The sequence below is a fragment of the Tachypleus tridentatus genome, chromosome 8, assembly GCF_004210375.1.
Source record: "Tachypleus tridentatus isolate NWPU-2018 chromosome 8, ASM421037v1, whole genome shotgun sequence".
Classification (NCBI taxonomy): Eukaryota; Metazoa; Arthropoda; class Merostomata; order Xiphosura; family Limulidae; genus Tachypleus; species Tachypleus tridentatus.
The window spans coordinates 23,014,835-23,041,377 of NC_134832.1; the positions used below are offsets into that span (position 1 = coordinate 23,014,835).

The 26,543-nt window shown below is 34.3% G+C and overlaps 1 protein-coding gene across 4 annotated transcripts in view; it reads right to left on the bottom strand.

Annotated features, from left to right (window-relative positions):
• Positions 1-647: 647 nt before the first annotated feature.
• The window catches only part of LOC143258670 (ubiquitin-conjugating enzyme E2-24 kDa-like), a 45,808-nt gene continuing 19,912 nt past the window's right edge, over positions 648-26,543 (bottom strand). For 2 of the 4 annotated variants that reach the window (XR_013032454.1, XR_013032453.1), the window contains 5 exons: positions 23,066-23,198; positions 20,042-20,189; positions 10,033-10,289; positions 1,462-3,806; positions 648-784 (listed from right to left, as the gene is read on the bottom strand). Coding sequence is in view for 2 of the 4 variants with exons in the window: in XM_076518039.1 (XP_076374154.1) it covers positions 10,192-10,289; positions 20,042-20,189; positions 23,066-23,198 (379 nt within the window). In the remaining 2 variants the exon portion in view is untranslated. Of the gene's footprint in view, positions 785-1,461; positions 3,807-6,990; positions 10,290-18,678; positions 19,541-20,041; positions 20,190-23,065; positions 23,199-26,543 lie in introns of those variants that run through there. The other 2 variants (XM_076518039.1, XM_076518040.1) reach the window with 2 other exon arrangements.

The following is a 26,543-nucleotide window of genomic DNA, read 5'->3' on the forward strand; positions in this document are numbered from 1 at the left end:
GAGCAAAGGGTTCAGCAGGCCAACACTAACCATTAGGCTTCGCTAAGCTTAAAATTCAAATAAAAAAACTGCTATAACATCAACAGTACGATAAAGAAAATCAATGCGTCTGTTATTTAAATTTTTAGTTTTCACTTCGAAAAGTTATACGTTATAAGGTTATACATTGGTCAGTTTTCTTTAACTAGCAATTTTTAATTTTTTTTTTTGTTACCGGGTTAAGAATTTACGTGTTTTTCTTATAGCAAAACCGCATCGTGCTATCAGCTGTGTCTACCAAGGAGAATTCGAACCCCTGATTTTAGCGTTGTAAATCTGTAGACTTACCGATGTCCCAGCAGGTATCACGAGGTGAAGAAACTCTTAGAACAAAAATAAAGAAACGTATAAATAAGTACATTACAAAAATAATGCTATTTACATTTTGAACACAAAATACAACTGTGAGGAAAATTTATATCATAAACATTACATTATTATAACAATAGAAATTGGTCTATTTGTTACGCAAAAAAAATAAATCTTTAAGTGACTGATTTCGTTATTTTTATCGCAACAAATGTTTAAACATTTAAAAACTTTGGCTGAGAGTTGTCCAATAGTTGACTAAAACATATTTACTGTTGTATATTTATTTTAGTGCCTACCTTTGTTTCAGTGTAGTTTTCTTTTTTGCCGGCCCGAGTAGTCCAAGAATTGGCGGTAGGTGGTAATGATTAGCTACCTTCCCTCCAGTCTTACACTACTAAATTAGGGACGGCTAACGCAGCCTTTGCGCGAAATTCTAAAAAAAACAAATAAACAAAAACAAATCGATAAAATATTCATATCTAGACCTGATACAAGACTCAGTACTGTTTGTAAGTTTGTAAAACTTGTATACAAACCATCATTTGTAATAACTGTTATTATAAATTGTATTGTTTTTATGTTTGTATATTAAAATATATTTGTGTTAAAAAAGCTAAATTGTGTGTATCAGTCATTTTAGCAAATACCTTAAATTTGGTACATATTGATATTTAATTAACTTCTAAATTCAAATTCAAATTTCCGGTTATTTGAAATAGTAATACGTAACATAATAAATCGGAAATTCGTCCGTAATAAATTATAATATGTAGAATTAGATTAGAAAGCCCATGGTTCGAGTCATAACGCCACTAAACATGTTCCGCCCTTTCAGCTAAGGGCTGTTATAAAAGTAACAATATTGTTATTCGTTCCAAAATGCTGGCTGGACAAAACACTTGTATTTCTTATGATCAGTAGTACAAAATAAGGAACAGTTACACCCTAAACTCGAAGGAGCCTTTACTTAGTCGTTTAGGTCTCTCATAAAATAGAATTGAAGTTCAAAATACCAATATGAAATCAAATTCATAAACTTGACTGTTAATTGTAGAAAAATGTTATTGGCTCATGGTATTTCGAGGCTAATCATGTATAATATACACATACCTGACGATCATAATAGAAGTTCCAACTTGGCTAGAAGGTTAGAGTGCTTGATTCGCCATCTCTCAGTCGCGGCTTAAAATCTCCAAACTCACTGGTCCTTTCAGCCATACGAGTGTTATGTTACGACCAGTCCCACTATTCGTTGGTAAAAAAGTAGCTGAAGTGTTGGCAGTAGGTGGTGATGCTAGCTTCTTTCTCTCTAGTCTTTCACTGCTAAATTAGGGATAGCTAGTGCAGATGGCTTTCGTGTAGCTTTGCACAAAATTCAAAACAAATCAATATAATTAAGTGTTCTAGATTTAGCTGGCGAAATGTTTAGAGAAGTTTAACTCGTTGCTGGTTGAAATAATGGACTCAAAGCTTGTTTATAAAAATGTAACATAAAATTACTCACAATATGAATGAATAAACGGCGTTCTCTTGTAAGATTAACAGTACGTGTGAGCACTCATAACGTTAAAAATTGGTTTCGATAAAATTGGAACTACCGATTATTAAACAACTAAATGGAAAGTTTTGTGGTTTGTTTCGGATGTTTGCAAAAAATCGCAAAATGTGTATCTACATAAACTGTCTCTAATTTTAGACTGGTAAACTACAACTAGAATAGTGAGATTTGACCAACAATGTTATAATACTATTAAACCCCAAATTCATATGCCAGCATGCTAACCGAGAACGACGCATAGCTCAAACCTAAAGTAAACCTAACTCTTGAACTGAAATAAAATACTTGACCGTTAAAAACAATAATTGAAAATAAAAACAGAAATAACCAATACTTGTACTAAACAATAAAATTAAGATTAAAATACAATCACGGCAAAAAAATGCAAAAAATAAAAGTATAAGTTTGTAACGTGCACCATTTCACAACAGTTCTTCTCTCTTTTCCTACACAGTGTGAAAGCTGTTCTCACAATTCACATGTTCTTTACAGCTGTTTGTTAGTTTTACAGGAGCCTAATTCTTTACACTAAGTGTTTGTGACTGTTGGCAATAAATTTCAACACTAACGGATAGCACGCAATTCACGTGTTTTAAAATAACATATTCAAAACAAGCCACACGTATGCACAAATCTTCGTTACACTATTGGCTATTACAGTTGTATATGTTGGTCTTCTCATCCATTTTCATTTTATAGTCCATTCTCTTGATTCCCTAGTAGCACAGCGGCATGTCTTCGGACTCACACCACTAGAAACTGGATTTCAATACCCGTGATGGGCAGAGCACAGGTAGACCATTGTGCAGCTTTGTGCTTAATTCTAAAACAAACCATTCTGTTGACCACTTCCTGCACTTCAAAATGTCCTTTCCCCTCTAGGGAGAATTTGTTGTTAATTGTCGATAGCAGAACTAAGACCTTCTCTCCGACTCTGAAATGTTAATCCTTAGTCTTCTTGTCATAAAAGTGCTTCTGACAGCTTTGAGATGCATACAATCTAGAGCAAATTGACAGGTCTCTTCCAATCTGTTTTTGTGAGCTAATACATATGTGTTTCTCAGTTTTAAATTTTGTTTCCCTGTTCACAGCTCTTTCAATATATGCGTCAAACTACGTAATGTTCTGTACAGCAACTTTTCGGTAAGCAAATAATACTGCCTGAAGGTAACAGTCCCAATCAGGTGGTCTCTTTTAGCACATTTTCATTACCATGCTTTTTAAGAATCCATTGGCTTTTTCACAAAGTCCATTACCTCTAGGGTTGTTTACTTTGCTTTGTTTTGAATTTCGCGGAAAGCTACACGAAAGCTATCTGCGCTAGTCGTCCTTAATTTAGCAGTGAAAGACTAGAGAGAAGGCAGCTAGTCATCACTAACTCTTGAGCTACTATTTAACCAAAGAATATTGGGATTGACTGTTACAATATAACGCCCACACGGCTGAAAGGGATCTAGGGTTGTACAGGGTGATAAGAATTTGCTAAGTACTAATTAGTTTGCACACTTCATTATTTCTGAGGTCAATCGGTCCCTCTTCACTAAATACTTCTTTTAGAAAGCCCACAATACAGAACATTTCCAGGAGGGCTTCTGCTACTCTCTCCGTATCTTCGATAATGTTGCATCTTCCGATAGTGTTCCATAGTCAACTATTGTCAGCGCGTACTGGTTGAAACTGTCAGATACAGGTGATAGTTATCTGATTAAATCCACAGCTCCTCTACTAAATGGCTCTTCTATGAGAGGCATCTCGTCCAGTGGCACCTTAGTTACCTTCCCTCTAGGTACTATCTCCTAGCACACATAACTTATGATCTGCAGAATCTAGTCACATCTTCAATAACCCCCAGACCAATGGAAGTTGTTAGTGATTCAGTCTGCCATTTTTCTTTGCTCTGTAACGGATTCACTCATTATTATATGTTCATTTTAAAATCTGTATGTTTAAGTTTCATATATATTAAAAAAATGCATGCAACGTATAATATTGTTAAATGTGTATTGTGAAAGTCCTTCCTGTTCTCTAAATTTGTAGAAGATTCTCATGTATAAGAATCAACAATATATATTTTATTTTGTCGACTACTAACTTTCGAGAATCTCGCCTAAAGTTGATAAATCGACGTGTTAAGAGAAAATTTTCAGAATACTGGTTTGCTACAGTTAGTATACTATAAACCTTGGAAGCTATAACTGTGTTAAATGCTTATCAAATATGAAATTACAGACATTTGAAAAGAAACGTTTACAAGTTTCTAACATTGCAAACTATTTAACGTTATTGAATTAACTTTGGACGTTAATATTTCTACGAGTAATTTTAAATATTTTCGTTGGTAAAAAGCTCACTTGTGAAGAAGCTGGCTGGCTTTCCATCAGATGAAGCGTATCTGCGTATCAACGTAGAATTAATTCGCTCATCGTGAACTGTCGATAAAATATTCAGTTGCACACCAGAAAGAATACTCAGTATTGTTTGTAAAACTTTTGTATAGAAATCGTTATTTGCAATAACCATTATTATCAATTGTTTTATTTGTATATTAAAATATATTTGTGTTAAGAAAGAAAATTGTTTAAATCAATTTTGTTGGCAAATATAATAAATTTCATACATATCAATCTTCAATTAACTTCTGAGTTAAAATTAAAAGTTAGGGCTATATTTGAAATCGTAATGCGTAGCATAATAAATAGGAAATTCATCCAAGATAAATTATAATACGTAACAGCTCTTACGTGCCCTCCCACAATCACTCATGAGCCAGCTTCATCACTTGCATCTAGTATTCTGCTGATACTATAATGTTTAACTTCCCAAATATAGCTTAACTACCTTGATAGATCTGGTACAGTACTCTAATATAGTTCTCTGTTATGTATGTCCAATTCCTCTTCTTTTCTACTCTTTTCACCTACGCAGTGTCCCAAGGTTTCTGCAGTGAAAGGTTTATCTTCTGTGCTTCCTTCAGTTCTCTTAGATCTACATTCAGGATGTCTCTTTTCGAGACTTGAAATGGCTCGCTATATTGCTTACTTTTCTTTTCTTGATTATTGGTGGTGACTGCAGATGCTTCATCAGTATTATTTCTGCCTAATACATTTCCAGTCATTAAGTCATATATGTGTACCTTCATATACAAGGCCTCAAGGTCTCCCATGAAGTATGGAGTATCCATCCACCTTTGTTTTTGTTGTAGAAAACTTTCTCACTGTCCCATCTCTCAGAACATACAGACGTATCTTGCTTATCATCTGATCATCACAAGACTGATTCTCACTGCTACACTACTGCACTCAATATCTTGTAGGGCCTTTACTTTATTGTCCCCCTAAACAACCTTCACTTACTGGTATACATTAAATCATATATATACTAGGACAATAATCCTCTTCGGTAACATAATGCAGTTTGAGGGTACGTTGGTAGAGATCCTGATGAGTAATAAAATCAGATCGGATATATGCGCATCTCACGCTTGATATTGATGGCACACAAAAATATAGCTAATAATAAAGATATCAAACCAGTATAATAAAAATTATATTTTATAAAGACAAGTAGAGATCGATATATATGTAAACTAGCTAATTATAATAATATATAAAGTTTTAATGGTACGAAAAGCACTGAAACAAGGAAATAAAAACTACAAAACTGAGTTACATAAAAGTTAACACATTCTATCCCAACTGTGGCTCAGAATAACATACAATGATTTCCCAAAGAATGGTGTGTTTTCTTATAGCAAAGCCACATGGGGCTATCTGCTGAGCCTACCGAGGGGAATCGAACCCCTAATTTTGCGTTGTAAATCCGAAGATATACCGCTGTACTAGCAGGGAGTCCCAAAGAATGGATAAAATGTTTTAAATTTTAAGTAACTCAGCTTTTGCTGTTTTGACTTTCTTGTTTCAATACTTTTCGTACCATTAAAACTTTATTACTATAGCTAGCTGGATTACATATATACCTCGACCTCTCGCTGTCTTTACGAAATTACATTTTTTTTTATACTTAATTAGAAAATATTGCCTGAAAATAGGTGGTACAAAAACAAGGGTCGATATTGTGTTTGAGTCTCTGTAAATAGTAAGACGGTTACCAATATTTTTTTTTCTTCTTATTGTCATTTGGGCAGTTTTTCCATATTTAACAGCTAAATATGAGAGCCAGTTTATCTTTCCGGGTCACCTGTAGGAACACTAGATGGCGTAAGGGACAGCTTAAAAAATTACCGTTGTCAATATCACCACACCGATGCTAAACTCCAACAGTAAATATTAGCCAGATTTCTTTTGGGAATTCACATTAATCCAACTAAGCAATAAGAAAGTCAAGTTCTATAAGAATATTTATTTTACATAACATCGTGTTTGATTTTTATGAGTTATCCAGTGTTTAAAAAACAATAATTTGTATAATTAGTTTCTTACAATTTGTAAAATTAAATAAAATCGGATCAAGGAAAGATATTAATACTAGTCTGAGAAACACGTGTTTATGTTTATGCATTTGGTACATTCTTTATTTATAAAGTGAGCTACTGTTGTTTTAATTTCACTCTCGTGACGATTTTAACGTATTACATCTTCAGGTAGCAGAATAATGATGACGAAAATGGATGCAAAACATTTAACTTTCAGAAGTATTTCAGCTAATGTACCAAAACTAATTTTGAAATGATGAACTAGAGGGAAAACAGGTAGTGAAAGGCACCCACCGACGACTATTGTCTGACTGAATAGCAGGATTTCACAGTTACTTTTTTCAGTGCACTCATGGTGAAGAGGTTGTTTTTTTTCTTTTTGTAGCAACTGGATTTACAGTCCAGGCACACTAACCACTTAACCACGCCTAACTCTGTTATTACCACTGTCATAAATTTCAAATCGTTTCCATGGTGATCTAAACAAACGCTTATACTGCAGTATATTTTATAGTAATCTAAGTTTTAGTACAATATTTAAAGAAACATTCAAAAGTATACTCTGTTTTACTAGCCTTACAAGTTGATACAAAATTTGTTATTGATGTTTTTGTCAACTTTTAAATTAAATTGAACATCTCAACACAGCTGATTCTGGAGAATTTTATTTGAAATATCTCTTACATCGAAAACAGTAACAGTATTTTACATCTTATCTAAAATTAAAAACAGAGGCACAGTGCTCAACACCATAAAACTTACAATCAGAAACACTTCACATGAAAACATCGAATTACGCAACAGCAAAGTTTACATGCGTCCCAAAACATCAGTATAATTCACAAGAAAACGGTAAACAGGGAAGAAGAGCATTCTGTAATATTTGTTGCAACAAATGCCGGCAATTATATTACAACACACGAGTCAAATACATATATATATACACACACATACACACACACTAGACTCATACGGTTTCATACTTGTATATACTGGAACATAAAATAATAAGTGTCATTGCTTATACACTATTTATTTTTAATCTAGATCAGTGATTCTCAAACTGTGGTAACTTTAGCTGTACATGTAGCTAATGTAGATGGTGATCAAAATATTAATGCAAAATTTTAAAATTGGTATAAGCCCAAGTTAGTCTTACCGCGTACACTACACATTTGTCTAATCAACTCTCGTCAATGTTTCTCTTCCTTCAAATTGAAAAAAATCAAGCCACAGATTATTCATTTGCACCAGACAAACAGTCACATTCCCCCAGTTAATGGGTTAGTGTTATATTAGTTTTTAAAACTAGTTTTTCGTGTTTTTTTTAAAACTTAGTCCAGTTTTTTAAAAAAGATACGCGACTCTGAAAAGTTTGAGAACCACTTATTAGTCACATTGTTTAATGTTTCGTGTGATCACAATTTGTGATATGTTCGTTCCAACACTACAAATTAACGAATTTAAAAAAATTACTATCTTAGTTTCTTTTATTCTATACTCAGTAGTCTAATTTTTAAGCGTAAGTGTATACAATAATTTTAAGATTGGTATTAGTTCAGGTAACTTTACAATCATAAGCACGTATTGGTACCAAATCTCCCTAACATTGATTACTTTTCATGACATACAAAGACTCGTAATGACAAGAGTATATATCAGTTCCTGCCACAGATATTTAGCTATTATATGTTTGCTATCTGCGACAACGATTGTCCTCTGAAACTGACGATTCTAAGAAAAAATTGCGAGACTTTCATATTAAAACTCAATTAATTAAAACATTTTTGGACGCAAGTACAGCTAAAGAATAACCCGCAATCGAGAAAAAATACACATTGAAACAAATACCCGTTTCTATTAACAGAAATCATATACTGAAATTGGACACTGCCAATATAAATGTCAGACATGTAGACGCAGACTTACATGTCTAAAATCCAGACCCATTAACAGTTGTATACATGCAAATAAATATTTCATCTTAGTAGATTTCGCGCTTTCCTCTCCTCTTAAAATTGTAAGCTTTTAATTTAAAAGTTAATGAAAATAAAATAATTTATTTCTTACCATACCAAAATAAATAAATAGACTTATACGAAGTTTGTCAAACTTATTTAGCCTAGTTCAGGTAAAACAGTCCATAGGCATCAATGTTTTGCTATACTTTAGTTTTGTTTATGTAGTTATTTTAAGGAAAGTATACATATAAATATTTTACCTGGCAGAGAATATTTTGTTAAGTTTTAAAACCGAAATTATCTTACTCAAATAGTGAACGCCCAAAGTCTGTAGTAATTATGCTGTTTCAAGAATGGTTACACACAGTCTTATTTGTTTAAGTTCAAAGATACACGATGACCTATCTGAACCGAACACACTGGAATATCACACCTCAATGTTTAATACTATAAGACTTCAAGCTTACCGCTGAGATAATAACGGATGGGTTATACAAACAATTATTAATTAAATTACTGAAGACTGAAGAAAAAACGAAACTCATTCTATTTAATAGTTGAATAATATGTTATGACGAGTTACTTTAGTGATATTCTATTTTCTGATATACAGACTGTTTTATTTACTTTAATTTAACAATTCACAGAAAGGTTATGTTTAGTTACTTTGGAGAAATGACTTAACGCCTAATGCACTGAAGATAAATGGAATTATGTGAATTACTCAAACCAAAAATGTTTATTCAGTAATTCACAATTATCAAGTTTTTAGGTATTATTTTTACTGCAACTTGTTATTAAAGCGTCCTTTTGAAGTTGTAGCATTAGAGAATTTAAGGGATTACTGTTTGAAACATACACATTAGGTTAAAAAATTATCACTAACAGTTCCATTATTTTAAAGGTGTAAAAGAATAATTTTGTCTGTACATTAGAGTTATAATTTATATCGTAAAAATTGGTTATTTTGACTTAACTGAACAACACAGCTATATTGCGACCTCAGTCTATCAACATAATAGCTTTTACATTTCTAGGTTAATTTAAAACGAGGTTTTCAAGTAACCGAATTGGAAGACTATTACCATTACAAAAGTCAACATTATCACATTATTTACTCCTTATGAATTCACCCAAAAATAAAGTATTGTTTTTTTTTTTAATTTTATGTTCCGCTCTTTTGTTACAGCGCAAAGCTAAACAATAGGCTATCTGTACTCTGTCCACTTCGGGAATCGAACTTAAATTTTAGCGTTTAACTCCATAAACTTACCGCTGACTTGGTGGAGAACTGAATATAATGAATAATTGAATAAATTATTATGTTAGTATAGGTGAAAAAGTAGAGTTTCTGACCATAAACCATACACACCTGTACAAAAAACCTCCACGCTATTAAATGAGAAAGACAACCTTATTGTTTTGTTTGTTTGTTTAGGAGATTCTACTAGATCGTAATACTTGTTTTTATTACAATTTAGCACTTTATTATAGTGGTTATTATAAATTTAAACTTGTGGGGGCATTAGGTGTAATGTTTTCAAATTATCAGAGAATCTCATACAAGGGTAAACGTATCGATTTACTGCGATATTTACTGCGGAGAGCGAATTCAAAGTCAAAATACCAATGAACAGAAGAATGTAATGTGGAAAAGTCGAACGATTATAAATCGTCATTGAACTCGTAATATCTTATTTACTGTGGATAAATAGATAACAAGAACTTACACAATAACAACTCACTGAAATGGACAGAGATCACTGATCCCTTAGTTTCGCCTGGACGAGTGTGCTGAAACTGCTGGGATGGTCGATGGATATTAGGAAGGTGATACTACCGATTCAAGAAAGAACAAGAAAACTGGAGAGAACCCTAACGATCTGTGTTTACGTAGCGTAGCGCTTCGTCCATAACCTAGCAATTCTGTCGTGTTCTTCTCGATGTTGGAGATACTGCGTAGCGATACTACCTACCAGCGGATCAGCTGAAATAACAAAACGATAAGATACTAACACTTAAACACAACATTATCAAGCTACAAGAAATAAGTGTTTTGTAACATAACTTTTAATTGTCAAGTTATGGGCAAAGTTCATTTCGGAAAGAACACGGAGAAGCAGGGGTGATTTTATATATATATATATATATATATATATATATATACTAACTACAAGACTACATTCGAACTGGCCACAATATAGAATGGCGTAGACAATGAACCGAACATTTTCAGAATATATAACTCGATCTAAATGTTCTAGAAACAAGGATTTTTTGGTTACATAAATTCATTCACTAATTGTACATTCAACTGTATTATTCGATTTTCATCTTTATCACATTAAAATGACGATTGGTTTTTAAAATTACATTTCATCCTAAGAAAGCTACACAACATCTGGTTAACTGAACAACAGAAGAGGGATGTACGATACAAAAGCTAACCGTTCAACTTCCTTAGTCAGTTCAGATTTTGTTTATTGTCACGTACAAAGCTTTACAGTGTGCTCTGTGCTCTGCTCACAGCGGGTATTGAAACTTGCTTTTTACCGTTGTAAAACAGACTCAACTCTGAGCCAACTGGAAGGAACCTTCAGATATCCATTAGTGTTCTTATTCTTACAGACGAGTTTTTATCATTTGAAATATTATTGTAATAAATATTTTAAGTGGATATTTTAAAGCATTATCAACTGATGCTAGATTTCAAGTATTTGTAATTTTTGTACTAAAACAAATTTGAACCCAGAAAGAAAAACGGTTCTAGTTATTAACTTATACAGTTACTTTAAAATATCCCTTCAACAAAAATAAAAAAGATGGGCAAAAGATCTAAACGCTTCATTACAATGTAACTATAAAAAACAAACTGTTAAATATATCCATACAAATCACCATGATCTTGTTATTTGAATGATTATTTATTACGTACGCATATAAGTGTGTGTTCTCTTATAGTAAAGGCCACATTGGGTTATCTGCTGAATCCACCGAGGGAAATCGAACCTCTGATTTTATCATTGTAAATCCGTAGACTTACTGTTGTACCAGTGGACAATACACGTATGTAAATAATATATATGAATGGTCTGAGCTTTCTATTCTGGCTGTAACCTAAAATTATGTATGATAAAACAACATTCCAACATGTTGTGTCAACACAGTTGGCAGGCTTTCATTTTGGCAAGTCCAAAACTTACCTCATACAACCATGTATTTAAAGGGTAGCTATAGCAGGTGCTTTCGAACTCTATACCCACGTAAATTTTACCGACAAACAAAAATGAGACATTGTAAATAAAACACAAGTTACTTACAGAAAGATAAAACTTTAGCATAAAAGAATTACTTTAGATACATAATACCTGGTATTTTAGGGACTGATATTTCTTTAAAAAAAAAAAAAAAGGCAAGCAAGTAATACATTATATATACTGTTATCAAGTCTGCCACGTGCTGACTCACCTTGTGAAAGCGTGATCTCGATTTATAGCATGCTTGTTGGTCATTCTATTAAGAGCACATTCAGAAACCCTCGAGAGACTGCGAAAATCACACAATAACCTTTAGTTCTATGTTATTAAAATCAAACCTGAACATTTTTCAGAGGCAAAATTTCATCCTAACTGAATAGTGTATATATATATGCTTAGTTATTTATGCTTAGTGGGATTGACCGTCACATTATAACGCCCCCATGGCTGAAAGGGCGAGCATGTTTTGGTGCGACCGAGATTCGAACCCGCGACCCTCGGATTACGAGTCGAACGCCTTAACACGCTTGGCCATGCCGAGCCAAAGATTAATTGAAAAGTTTCAATTTGGGAAGGGGGAGGTGACCAGTAGAGCAGAACTACCCTTGGGATAACCCGCTAGTTAAAGACCTTCAACCAACCTTTCCGTCCTTCTGATTTGGCAGCGCCAAGCTATGGAACAGACACATCTTCCTTGTGCCTCAAAAGTACTGTTGTAACTACTATTATGATATGTAGAATTTTAAAAGCCATAATTCATTTTCTATTTTGATAAATAAATTTAAAAACGTTTTACGACGTATTATTGTTCAACTTGATATTTATAAAGTTTCTAGTAATTTTAATTATACGACATTTCGCGACAACAACTTTTGAAATCGGAAATATCACACACGACATGTCTGACTCACGTTACTTACGTAACGTTTGTTCATGTTCTTTGCATTAATAATATTGTCTGATTATACTCTAACAGCAGTCTCAAAGCATTGTTAAGTCGCGCGAGTAGCAGGAAAAATTCTTCAAATTATTCTGAGTGAAATAATTTGGTACTGGTGCTGTATTAAAGTGTCGCTTTTTTCAAACTTATGTTAAGATCCATGCTCTAAAAAACACACAAAACATACAACAGACATACTTTTTCACTTAAACGAAAACATTCTATTCTACCAAACAAGGTCGAGCTTTAGGAAAATCGTGTAGATAGGAAGGCGGTAGCACATTTATGTGAAAAATTATAATACAGATTGTCATAATAAATCGAACTTACTAAATTAATTACTAAACTGCTATCTTTCTTGAAGTCTACATAATGCGTGACTTTGGTGTTTTAAACTACGGGTTACCACAATCAACATATTCTTCACAAACTCCTAAAGATATACTTACATCGTTTATGCATCTCCGTGAATATCTGATACGACGCTGGTTTACTTGTTTAAGCGCAAAGTTGTACAGCTGACTATGTGTGCTTTGGACACATCTGGGTTCAAACCCTGACTTGGAAGTTTTGCAATACAAGCCCTCATGCTTACCGCTGTGCGACCCGATATGGCCAGGTGGTTAGGATACTAGAGTCGTAATCTGAGGGTCGCAGGTTCGAATTCCCGTCGCACCAAAAATTCTTGATCCTTTTAGCCGTCGGAGCGTTACAATGTTATGATCCATTCTACTATTCGTTGGTGAAATGGCAGCCCAAGAGTTGGCAGTGGGTGATGATGACTAGCTGCCTCCCCTCTAATCTGACACTGCTAAATTAGGGGTAGCTAACACAGAGAGCTTTACGCGAAATTCAAAACAAACGAATATCGTTGAGCGAATAAGGGAGAAAGCAAGTGGAAAGAAAAGGTAAAATTAAAATAGTAACCATACACTATACCAGATACTCATGGAGAAAGACAAAACTAAATGAATAGGTTATATCCATTATAAAGAAATCATTAAGTTAAATATCGTTAACCACATGAGATACTTCCTTTCTCTACTTCTGTTAAAACAGAAAAATATATTCATATGAATGAGCCCTTTCATACCTTACTGGAAATAGAACAAGTGAATGGTTTGGTTTAATGTGCGATAATCAAGCAAGAAATATTTAAATTGATAGATCGTTTCCTTCTTAGTTAGAAGCTAATCTAAATAATATCCTTTTGTTACATTTTTGAGGTAAAACAAGTCTAGAAACCCTCTCCGTTGGAATCTACATATAATAGATTGCTCAAATAATTACAAGGTTACAGGGGCGTAGCCAGAAATGGCCATTGGGAGAGGTTCAGTTTGAGTGCTTGACCACCTTACTGGCAAATTTCAGAATAGCACACTGAGGTGTTTGCCTTATTTTTGTAATCAAATAAATATGTAGGCCAATATATATAATATATAACTTAAAGTTATCAAGCCCAGCAAAGTAGGCCTACAGTCCTGTCATCAACATATAAAACAGAGTCACTCAGGAGAGTGCAACATATATGTATAGTGTCTATAATCTGTATTCAAATATCATGGACAGTGTATGTTCAGATTCCCTGGATTTCAAGAATTAACTTCACAAATAAACAGTGGGTGGCACCGTGGCCAGCTGGCAGCACCATGGCACTAACCTAGAACCACTGGCGCCGTCTATACTGAATCATTCACTATAGATGACGCCAATGGTACTATGAATGTGACGTTGACAAACAGAAGTTGCAATAAACAATCATTCATTATATCAAGCCTGAAAAAGCAAAGGACACTGCATGGGTTCTTTAAACCCATTCATGAGGCTGAACCTGATCAATCTGCTGCAGCCAATCAGGTTGAATCAGAATTGTCAACTGAATTATCAGAGTCATCACCGTGGCCTTCTACCAGTGCTGCTACTACCACCTCAGGTCCAGTCTGGGACATTGGAAATCACATTTCTGATGATGTCAGCATTGGTAAACAGGCAAGTCGACTCCTCATTATATTAATTTTGTATTAAAAATCATGCAAACACTGATGAGTTTTAGACTGAATATTCATTGCTGCTAGTGATTGTAGGCCTACAGCAACAAGATGTTAGGCCTGCTCTGTGAAGTACAGCTCTAAGCCTTTCTCTTCGAAGTTATTGTACTCTCATAACAAACTTTCCTATGTGCAAAATAATTAAAATTATGTCTTTCTGTCTCTTTTAGATAAACGCTGAAACCAAAAAATGCCTCCTTGAGAATGCATGGAAGCCAAGGAGTGATATGTTTTCCCCCAGTGTGGTCCATGAAAGCTGCGTTTCCAGCATCGTTGGCTTTCACAGTGGAGATGGCTACTCTACAGTCAACATGCAAAAGGTGCTGGAAGCCAGAAATTGGGACAACTAGTGAAATTTCCATACACAAACTGGAAGAAGGCTGTTGAAGACCTCAAGGTACATAAATTTAAACAGTAGCACCAAGACAGCAAAAAAAAAAGTAACAATTTTCTACAGGTCGTAAACACAAGTTCATCTGTGCACTTGCAGCTTGATGCAACTTACAAGCAAAAAATTGAACAGAACCGGCAATATTTAATGCCTATTTTTAATACTGTATTGCTGTGTGGGAGACAGGGTTTAGCTTTGAGGGAAAATATGATTCTAGTCCAATGTTTGTTTGTGAAACTGATGAGGAGCCCATCAATAATGATGGGAATGTTTGGGCAATTTTGCGCTACAGGGCAAAGGGTGATGTCAAGCCTTCAGCAAACCTTGAGAGTACAAAGAGAAATGCTACGTATCTGAGTTCTCAAATTCAAAATGAAATTATCAATGCCTGTAATTCTCATGTTTTTAATGCTTTAGTCAACAGGGTTAATGCTGCAAAGTGTTTCTCAATATTAGCTGATGAAACAACAGATATTTCAGGCACTGAACAGTTTTTGCTGTGTGTTAGATATTTGCATGACAATGACAACTCTGTTGCAATGAGAGAAGATTTTTTGCAATTTATACCTGTTTATGATGTAACAGGCAGAAACTTGGCTGATGTTATCATAACCAATCTGACAAAATATGGTATTGACATGGCTTACCTGTGAGGACAAGGGTATGACGGTGCTGCCTCTATGAGTGGGAAATTCAATGGTGTCCAGAGACACATAACTGATAAATTCCTACTTGCACCCTATGTACACTGCAGTGCCCATTCCCTAACCTTGGCAATTTCTGATGCTTGTAAAGAAGTTCCTGTGTAAAATTGCATGGGAGTAACTTCTAGCATTGAAAACTTTCTCAATACATCCAAATGAAAGCACGTTTTGGGTCTTTTGGTGAAGAATAAAGCACCTGAATTGAAAAAAAAAAGAGTCTGAAAGGTCTCTGCCCCAGTCGGTGGGTTGAGAGGCATGACTCAGTCGTTGTCTTTCTAGAATTAATCCATGCAGTTGCAGATGCCCTTGAGACCATATCAGGTTGGCAAGACAGAGATACTGCCACAAAAGACAATCAATTGTTGTGTTCTATAACACAACCAGAATTCATCACCACTCTACTTACCATTGCTAAATTATTTTCCTTTAAGTTACCTCTGTGCAACTTAATGCAGCAACAGAACATTGATTTAGATGCTGTGATGCATCACGCAGAAATAGTAGAAGATTTAATCCGTTTAGTTGGAAATAATACTGTGAATGAATTTAATTAATAACATTTTCTGTGAGGCTCAAACTCTGTATAGTGAGCTTCAAATTGACATCATAATGCTAAGGCAGGTTAAAAGACAGATGTACCGTGCTTATCCACAAACCACTAGCCCTGAGGAGTACTTTCGTATTGTTGTATTTGTACCATTTGTTGATTACTTTCTTTCACAAATATGTGACTGTCTGTCCAGTCACAAAACTCTCCTTACAAACTTCATGTGTCTACTACCACAGGATCTACCACAGAACAGTTAGAACCTACAGCACAACAATGTGACCAAATTAAAGAGTTGGTCAATATATACTAGGCTGACATTGACAGCACTTCACTAGCTGCAGTAGGTGAACTTGGGGTTTGGTACAAATCACTTGCAAACAACAGACCAAAAATTGTCATAGACGCATATGCAATGTGCAATGCAAAAATGTTCCCAGTCATTTCTAGGCTGTTGAAAGTATTTGCCACGCTGCCTGTGTCAAGGAGCTCAGTGGAGCGTTCGTTTTCAACTCTTAGAAGACTCAAAACGTATTTGAGAAATACCACCACTGAAGATCGATTGAATGGCCTAGCCTCATTATACATTCACCGTGATATTAAAGTTGAATCCAACTGTGTTGTAGATGTCCTGGCAAGAACGAACAGGCGTTTGAGCCTTACATAGATATTCGATTGTATTTCTCTAGTTCTGACAAAACTTGCTGTATTAAAAGAGTGTTCAATCAGAAATTTGCATTTGACCATTTGTTGTGTGTGAAAGTATCTGCCATGCAATCACAGATCTTTATGAAACTTCACACGTGGTAATTGAACTTGTCTAAAAAGTTTGGGTCCATGGGGGGTTAACCCCAACCCCCTTAGCTATGCCCCTGCAAGTTAATAAAACACTGTAGTATTATAATAAAACTCTGCTGGTATAAACTAATATCGATCACATTCTACATTAATTTTTATGCATTCAGACATTAGATGATATGTAACACGATTTGAAATTCAAACAACTGAAAATTCAGCTTACATTAGTAAACGAGCATTTCGTAAACGTAGATTTACATTTCTTTATAGTTTTAACATTTAACTTGAATTTATATGCAAAAACCCATGTTCATAAGTTTTCCTCTGAAGCAGATGTTTTCGGGCATCTTTATGCTGACCCATTTACTACTGAGATCAAGTTATCACCTATTAGTCTGAAATTAGGTTATGGTCCTTAAGGTGTGATATTAATGGTACAATTCTGCAGGAACTAATACTAACTTCTTCTCCCCACCTACTCATCAAGTTCCTAAATAAAAATGGAGTAGCTCTGGCTTTATAAATTTATACAAGTCTACTACCTGGAATGTAGCTCCTCATGCTAGTGGTCACCTGGGGATGTTCTAACATCACTGTGTTTCTCTTGTCATATGCGATAGGTACTTCCATGGACATCTGGTATACAAGCATTTTACAAACCTCACTACACTATATCTAAACCTGTACCCCACCAGTATGGACAGCTAGGGCTGGCAGGGAGTGGTGGTCTGCTTGTGTCATGAATTACTTTGTCCAAGTCTCCGAACAATCTTAATATTAGTTTGGAAACCATCCCACATTTTGCTAACAATGCTTTAAAACATTTGAAACCAATTCCCTATCACTTACAATACTTGGGAAGATTTCATTAGTCCAATGGAAGAAACATGTTTCCTCAGAGGTCCACCCATGATTCATAAATAATCTGAAGTGCTTGAATTCTGTAATTCAGAAGGAAGCAAAACTCTGCAAGACCACTATAAACTGAATAACCAATCATCTGCATCATAAGTTATGTGACTAAATATCTGATGCCCAATTTTTATAATAATGAAATGAGAGATATCACCGACACCATTATGTAATAGTATTGTTGCTTCATATGTACAAGGTTACAAGTTCCACTGACCATTTAATTGTTTTAGAGTAGTGTACATCTGAGTGAGCCCTTAGTAGTTCATGTATATAACATATAGTTAAGAGTCACACAAAACAAATTAATTTATATGTATGAACCAAATAATAATGGTTGACAGCTGTCATCATATCAGAACAGAAAAATGGATGAATTTATAATACAAAAACTATTTACTTTGAAAAGGCACTCAAGAAAGATTTTATCTCTATCCAATAAAAAAACATTTAGAAAAGCTCTGTCTAAGAATGAGGTATTTTAAAGTACACAGGCCTCGCATGGTCCTGTGATCAGAATATTCAACTTGCAATCTGTGGGTCATGTATTACAATCTCACCACCAAACAAGTCCCACCATTCAGCAATAGTGACATTATAATGTGATGGTTAATTCTACTATTCATTAGTAAGAGGCATTCCAAACATTAGTGGTGGGAGTACTTAATTAAAGAAACAAGTCTGAGCATGTGTAACAACAAACTAAGTTTTAGCCTTATCTCTACATTAATTTTTTTTAACATAACCTTGTCTAGTGAAATACATAAAGTTCCCTCACATCAATTTAAAACTTTATATAGTTTTCCATTCCATGTGCAATTACAGATACTATTACACATGAAAGCACTATATTACATCTGATGACTAAAAACAAAATATAACAACTGTGTATCAAAACATAGCAATATTTGATATACAAACCCTTTTAGCAATTTCTCAGTTCACAGAAATATAGACTGAAGTAAACATGAATGTTTCAGAGCACTTTAGCCAATTCAGTGTGAAAAGTGCCTGTTCAGGTACTTGTTTTCTTGGGTTCTCTACTGTTTGAAACAGTTATGCTAGTTATTGAACTACAACCCCCAAAATCTCAGCATTCAACATCTGCTCAACATTTAAGCTATATATACATATTTTCTTGTATCATTTAATGAAAGGCAAGGGAGTTAATCAAGAAAATGGAATTAAGGAATGGGTCCTTCATAAATTTATGATTTTCTATATACTGCACTTCACAGTGCTACATATTATCCTAAAACTGAAAACATACACAATTCCTGATGAATCTTTCAGTTATTGTTTCCTTGGATTTGTTAGTGTTCATATCTAATTTCCAGTGAATTTAGTTGATTCGTCCAAAGACAATGAGGATTTAACAGATAATAACAACACTGTTCTATTATGAATACTACAAATAAATTAGTGTTGCTCAACAATTCAGTTAAAAATAATGGAAGATACAGAGGATTTAACAGATAATAACACTGTCCCATTTGTATTACTACACAGGAATTAATTGTTTTAACTGTCTAGGTTAAAAAGAATGGAGGATATACAGAATTCCTGCTAGGAATTAATTGTTCACATGTCTGGTTAACAGTGCTGATGAACCTAGTTGCAGCATGTTCATTCTCTGTCCTTCTGCATCTCATAATGATAAGTAAAATGAGAAAAATCTTTAAAATTATTCTAATTACATTAAACTTCTGATAAATAGAAACAATAAATAGGAGTAGAATGTAATTAGAACACAATGCACAAAATGTTGTTTTAATACATAAATGACAGTTCTCTAAATTAAAAAAGTCCAAGTATATCATTCCAAAAGTTCAATTCAAATTTCACATTTTGTGTATGAAAAGAGTGAATAAAATTGCTTTTAGAATTTGCATTTGTTAAAATACTATAAAAGATCATGACATACATACAGCTTATTAAGAGATAAAATAAAACAATATATTTCTCCTACATCACATTCTAAATTATCAAAAACACAAGTGATAACACTACATACAAATAAGTAGGAAATCAGTTGTTTTAATATATTTCCTAAAAGCCAAAATGTACAAAAAATATTCAGTATTAGATTCAAAAACTATAAACTAAAGAAGACAGTGTATTAATAGAACTATATATTTTTACCTGGGTTACAGTCAGTAAGTAGAGAACATATTGAAAGAAGAACTTTGGATATAGTGAGAGCAGGGCTCCAATTATCCTTTAAGATATCTAGACAGATGATCCCTTGGCTATTGATATTACAGTGGTAAATTCTGGTGCGAAAGGTTACCTGTAGAAAGACAAGGATAAGGAAAAAGATTTAAAAAAATCTCTGCAACTCATAAAGATATAATACTTTAATCACATTCAGTTTAAAATCTGAAAGGTATCACTAACAAGTGTGGAAATCTTTGGCTGTTGATGAACAAAACAAATAAAGTGAAATTAATAGCTTTCAACCTTTTTTATTGTATTGAGTATACCATGGGGATTAGATTTCAAAAGAACTCCAGCAACAGTTATTTAATACTTTCATTGCAGTAAAACTTAGTTTATTAACTTTTGTCAATGGGGCAAATGAAACCTGTCATTTGATCTTGATGTTTTGAGTAAGAGCTTCATTTATATATCTCTCTGAATTAGTAAAATGCATAATACCTTTTGTTTCTTATAACAAAATTATTGTCAATAAAGCCTTCTGTTCAAAATTGTTGGTCGATTACCATAAATAGTTTTTCATTCTACACTTCTTATGATTTGGTCGTTTCTGTTATTTATATTTTTAATGTTGTCTTTCATTGCTGTCCAAATGAACATCTTTGATTTTTGAAAGCATTCATCATCTTCTGTTTGCATTTCTTATACACTTTTTACCATGTTCAACTTTCTTTTATGAGCAGGTAAAAGAGACTTTTACACCCAAGTTTCTGTCAGTTTGAGAACAATACAGAAGTTTAGATACCATTTATAGATAATACCTCTGACTGTAAAATGTGCACTGCTAGTAAAGCATGCAAGTTATGCATTGTAAGAAAACATAAAAGCAGAGTATTATATTTAGTTTGTAATTCCAAGTTTACTCTTGATGGGTTTCTGGGTACAAACATAATCATTTCTTGAAAATTAATGAGAGCTATGATAAGACTTTTATATTGGGAATTGTCTATATGCAAAGTAACTGTTGAGATCTCAGACATATGTAATGTTAAGGCACTGTTCTAAAAACCTATCACTGATGTTTTGAAAAAAAAAAAAAATTCTAATTACTTTGTAATATTCCACCATACTATCTTATTTATGACTTCACACACAGTATTTCAAAGGTAAGAAAAAGTGTCAATATATGGCATAAGCCATCTTGCATGTGAAATAACAGGATACTGTGAAAAGAACCCCACTATAATCAATTATATACAATATTTCAAAACTGAAAAGTATACAATATTAAAAATCATAGAAATATACACACAGGTGGAATATTCACAAGTCAAAAACAATGTAAAATGGAATTAAATTATTGTTTTGCTGTTGTTTGCTTTAATTAAAAAACTACACAATAGGCTATCTGTGCTCTGCCCACTAGGGGTATCAAAACTCAGTTTCTAGTGTTGGATTTTGTTGTAGTGCACAAAGCTACATAACAATGCATTATTTGTGGTCTGCCCATAATGAGTTTTGAAATCCTAATTTTAACATCATAAGCATACTGGCTTATCACTAAACAGTGCAACTAAACAATTTATCATACATACAATACAATATTACAGAATATGCAAGAAAAAGGAATTATGTTTCATAAATGAATGGTACTTTAAATTTTCTTTAAAAAAGGGCAGTAAATCTTGCTTTTATGATGTCATAAGTTTATCAATGTATAACTGTGAAATACTGTTGCATATGCTCTCTATTATTCCCCAGAATTCTAACAAATTGTTTGTTTGCCAGTTGACTCTTTCAGTCTTCACATAAGCACATACATTCTTGTGTAGGCCAAGTCATGATTGCAAGTGTTTCATTAACATACCAGGCACCATTTCACCACATTTCTTGTATGCATAGGTTTGCTGCTTTATTAAAAGATGAGTCCTTACACTACTGACCCTGTCATGATGAAATAAAGTATTGAATAATAATTTCATTATACTTGTCAGCCATCATGGCCATCAACTAGTTGAATACAAGACATATTTGTATCGGCTTCACTCTACATGTTACAGTGGTAAATCCTCATATGGAAGGCCACCTGTAAGAAACTTAGGGAGGAAAAGGATCAGGTGGTTAATATTAGTTTTTGAAAAATAAGGAATATTTTAGCATTCAAGAATACTCAACTGTCCTTACAACTACTGTTCCACAACAATTATAAACAACTTCTAGTCACACAATATCGTTCTCCTATATCCAGCACCTGTTACCAAACAAATTCATCTGTAAAGAACACCATCATTCACCTTTGCTCATCTAATTAACTTAGATAAGCTTTTCAAGCAGTGATTTTTGAGCAGCTACACATCCTGACATCACTTCCTGCTAATGTGTATGTTACTGTTTCAGAGGAAACATTCATACCTGTACTTACATGTCTAGTAAAAAGTAAGCTGGAGATGCTTAATATCACTCCTGAGAAGCTCGGACATTTTAAAAACTTTCACCAGTTATTAACAGTGTTAATTTCTACACAATTTCTTCTTGCAGCTCCAAAAAATGTTACTTGGATCAGTAGCATGGATTCACCAACCAAAACTTTGATTTCTACAAATTTATGTGTCATTTTGTCATGTGAATTCACAACATTACTACTGAAAATCATATAACTGTCAGTATTATTACCATTTGATACCATTTGACTGGCTGAATAATAATTACTCGCAATTTACATAAACAAGTTACTGTATCTTATTCATTTCTTTTTCATACAGCAGAGCGGCTATAGGAACAGACCCATAATATTAGATTTAATTTATTGTTTCCAAACTTATTTCTAATACTTGTATACATGTGTGAGTACATGCATGTAAACAATTCCACATGTGACATGTCAATATTTTATATACAACATTAATAAGCTCAATTTTTCATTTAGGCTGACCAAACAACTAGCAAAAAAGACATAATAACCTTTCTCATATAAGTCAATAACTAATATGCCAGTACAATACCGCTTACCTTTGGGGGTTTGAAGGGATATTCTGGCGAGAAGTGGATATCTAAAAAGAACACCCCTCCTTCATAGACAGAACCGGGGGGACCCAGGATAGTAGACACCCATTCGTACAAATTATCTCCTTTGGGTCCAGCACTGAAAGAAAACAGAACTACTTAATGTTAAGTTCTCACCAATGCTAATAATTAAACCCATTAAAAGATAAAACAATTATATTAACCACAAAACGAAAATATTGATTAGTAGTATAATATTTTAACAGGAATAAAACTACATCAATATCTAGAGTCATTAACTACATTTCATCAGCCAAATACAAACCACTATAACTCTTTCAGGCATGCAGCTACCATCATCCCTTTCACGTTTTGTTCTGTTACTCTTTTGTGAATATAATGACGCTTTCTCTTCTGGTCACCATTATTCCTTCGTTTTCACCTTACTCATTGAAGTATAGACCAAAAATTACCTTTCAAGTTACAGTGACCATCACCCGATCAAGTATAACGTAAAAATGACGCTTTTACTCTTAATATTTGTTTAAAAGAAGAAAGAGTAACCACCATCGTTTCTAATATACAATATCCATTTCAAGTTACTGAATTCCTTATGACTGCAGAAACTAATGGAAATAAATAACTTCTTTGTTACACACATAAAATTTCAAAATCGCAAGTCACACGATTCTTAATTTCCAGTCGAGTTGTACTTTCAACACATTTTCATTCAAATGTTAGGACCACCACTTAAAAATTAAATGTATTCCACTGTCAACAATCACAACCATTAGATCACAAAAAACCCTCAAAACAACACAAAAATACACAATATTTTAAGTTAATACTGGTACACAGATGTGAATGATCTAACTGTAAACACCAAAATTCATAACATTGATTGATTGATTGATTTAGTGTTTTATGGCACAAAGCAGCGAGGCTATCTGCGCCAGACATTCGGTAAAAATGTAAAAAAAAAAATAAAATAAATGTAGTAATAGACATAAATGGAAATGAAGGTAAAACAAAAAAGTATAAAACCAATGTTGACACCTAGTCTACAATGTTAAGATAGAAGGCAGAGTATAAGAAGTTGTAAGGTATTTACTCTAGCAAAAAGGTAATGATCATAACCCGCCAGGAAGACTAACAGGTAAGTTCAAGAACCACTGTCAATCACCTGAAGTTGGCCTTTCCAGTCTTGGTTCAGGGTTATGTGTCATAGCAGCTATTATCAAAATGTAAAAGAATAAAAGTTTTAAAAGACACTCTGCAAAATCATAATAATGAGTAGCCAAATGTCCAGTAAAAAGATAAAAGTCAAGTAAATGGAGTAAAATTTGTAAAAGTAATTGAAGATAAAAGCAAAACGGCAATTAAAACAGAAAATGGCGTAAAAACCAATGTTGACATCCAGTCAACAAAGGTGTAAAGAACTACCTGTAGCAGAATGGTGATGATCATAACCCGCCAGGAAGACTAACAGGTAAGTATAAAAACCACCGTCAGTCACCTGAAGTTGGTCTTTCCAGTCCTGGTTCCGGATTATGAGTCAATATGGCCAGTACTAAAAAGTTAAGTAGTAAAAGTGTGAAATGATATGCAGCAAAAGTATAATAACAACTCGCCAGGACGACTAACGAGTAGTTCAAACAGTAGCGTTAGTCACCTGAAATTGGCCTTTCGAGTCCTGGTGTCGAGTTATTTAATGTTCTGGCCATTGTCCAATGTCAAATTGAAGGAGAGAGATTAAAACTGTAAAAAAGGAACCACAATTAAAAAGGTGTAATGAATAAATATGCAACACTTAAATGAGATTAAAAAGATTAATGACCATTAAAAAATTAAAAACATTATCAAGGTGGACAGAGTCACCATCACCAATAACTCTGCCCAATGTTACAGACTGACCCTGGGAAAAAAATATGTTTAAAATATTTCCGTCGTTGAGAATTGTAACGATGGCAAGAAAGCAAAACGTGGCTGATAGTGATTTGAGTGTTACACAACCTACACATTGGTGCATCAGTTCCAGATAAAAGAAAATGATGAGTTAAAAAACTGTGACCAATGCGTAGCCTAGTGAGAACAACTTCCTCCTTCCGAACTTTATGAAAGCTAGATGGCCAAAATCCAATTTTGGGTTTGATTTGAAAAAGTTTGTTGTCACGTTGCTCACTCCAAGTGGACTGCCAGCTGGCACGGAGCCGAGCCTTGAAGACAACACCATAGTCCATGTACGGAATAGGCATAGGAGTGATGGTGCTGAAGCAGACATATTTAGCTGCCATGTCTGCAAGCTCGTTCCCTCGAATACCAACATGGCCTTGTATCCAGAAAAACTGGATTGAAGTAGCTGCTAATGAGAAATGGGCCAGTCGGTTTCGAATATCAGCGAGAATAGGATGTGAGCTAAAGTGTAGCGATTCCAAGGCAAGTATAGAACTAAGCGAATCAGTATAAATAGTGCAGTTGGAGTACTGCTCAGCTGCAATATCATCCAGGGCAAGAGATATGGCATACAGTTCAGCAGTGAACACAGAAGCTGTAGAAGGGATTCTGCATGCAACTAATGACCCATAGCAAACCATAGCAGAGCCCACTGAATTACCTGATTTGGAACCATCTGTATAAATTGGAACTGAATGATTGTTTGAAAGATATTCATTGAATAAAAGACGGTACTTCCAATCTGGAGTATCTGCCTTTTTTAGGTGACTGTAAGAAAGGTCACATTTGGGGGCTGTAATAAGCCATGGTGGGATGGGCCAACCTGTGGAATCTGCAATGTTATCCAAGGACAGACCCAACTCATCCAATTGCGCCCGGATGCGAAGGCCAAATGGAGCAATGACAGATCGTCTGTTCTGAAAAAGTACTGCCCACCGAGGAAGGAAAACACATTTCCAGGTGGGATGCTTTGGTAAGGAATGAAGTTTCGAAGTATATTGTAAAGATAGTTGGAAACGGCGAAGGTGTAGAAAAGGTTCATGAGATTCAATGTATATACTTTGAGGTGGAGAGGTACGGAAAGCCCCAGTGCAGAGTCGAAGTCCTTGGTGATGAATGGGGTCCAGCATCTTTAAGGCCGAGGGTCTGGCAGAGCCATAGACCATTGATCCATAATCGAGTTTCGATCTAATAAGAGCACAATATACCTTTAACATTGAACAGTGATCTGCCCCCCAACTGGTAGAAGAGAGAACACGGAGGATGTTCAGTGCTCTTGTGCATTTGACCCGAAGCTGCTTTAAGTGTGGTATAAAGGTCAGTTTATGATCAAATATAAGCCCCAAGAACTTGGTCTCCGGGACCACTGGCAGCAAAACTTCACCGATATGAAGTTCAGGATCAGGGTGAATAACCCGTCGACGGCAAAAGTGCATGCATACAGTTTTGAAGAGAGAGAAATTAAAGCCGTTCGCCAGAGTCCACTTCCGTACACAATTGAGGACGGTTTGTAGTTGCCGCTCAATATATC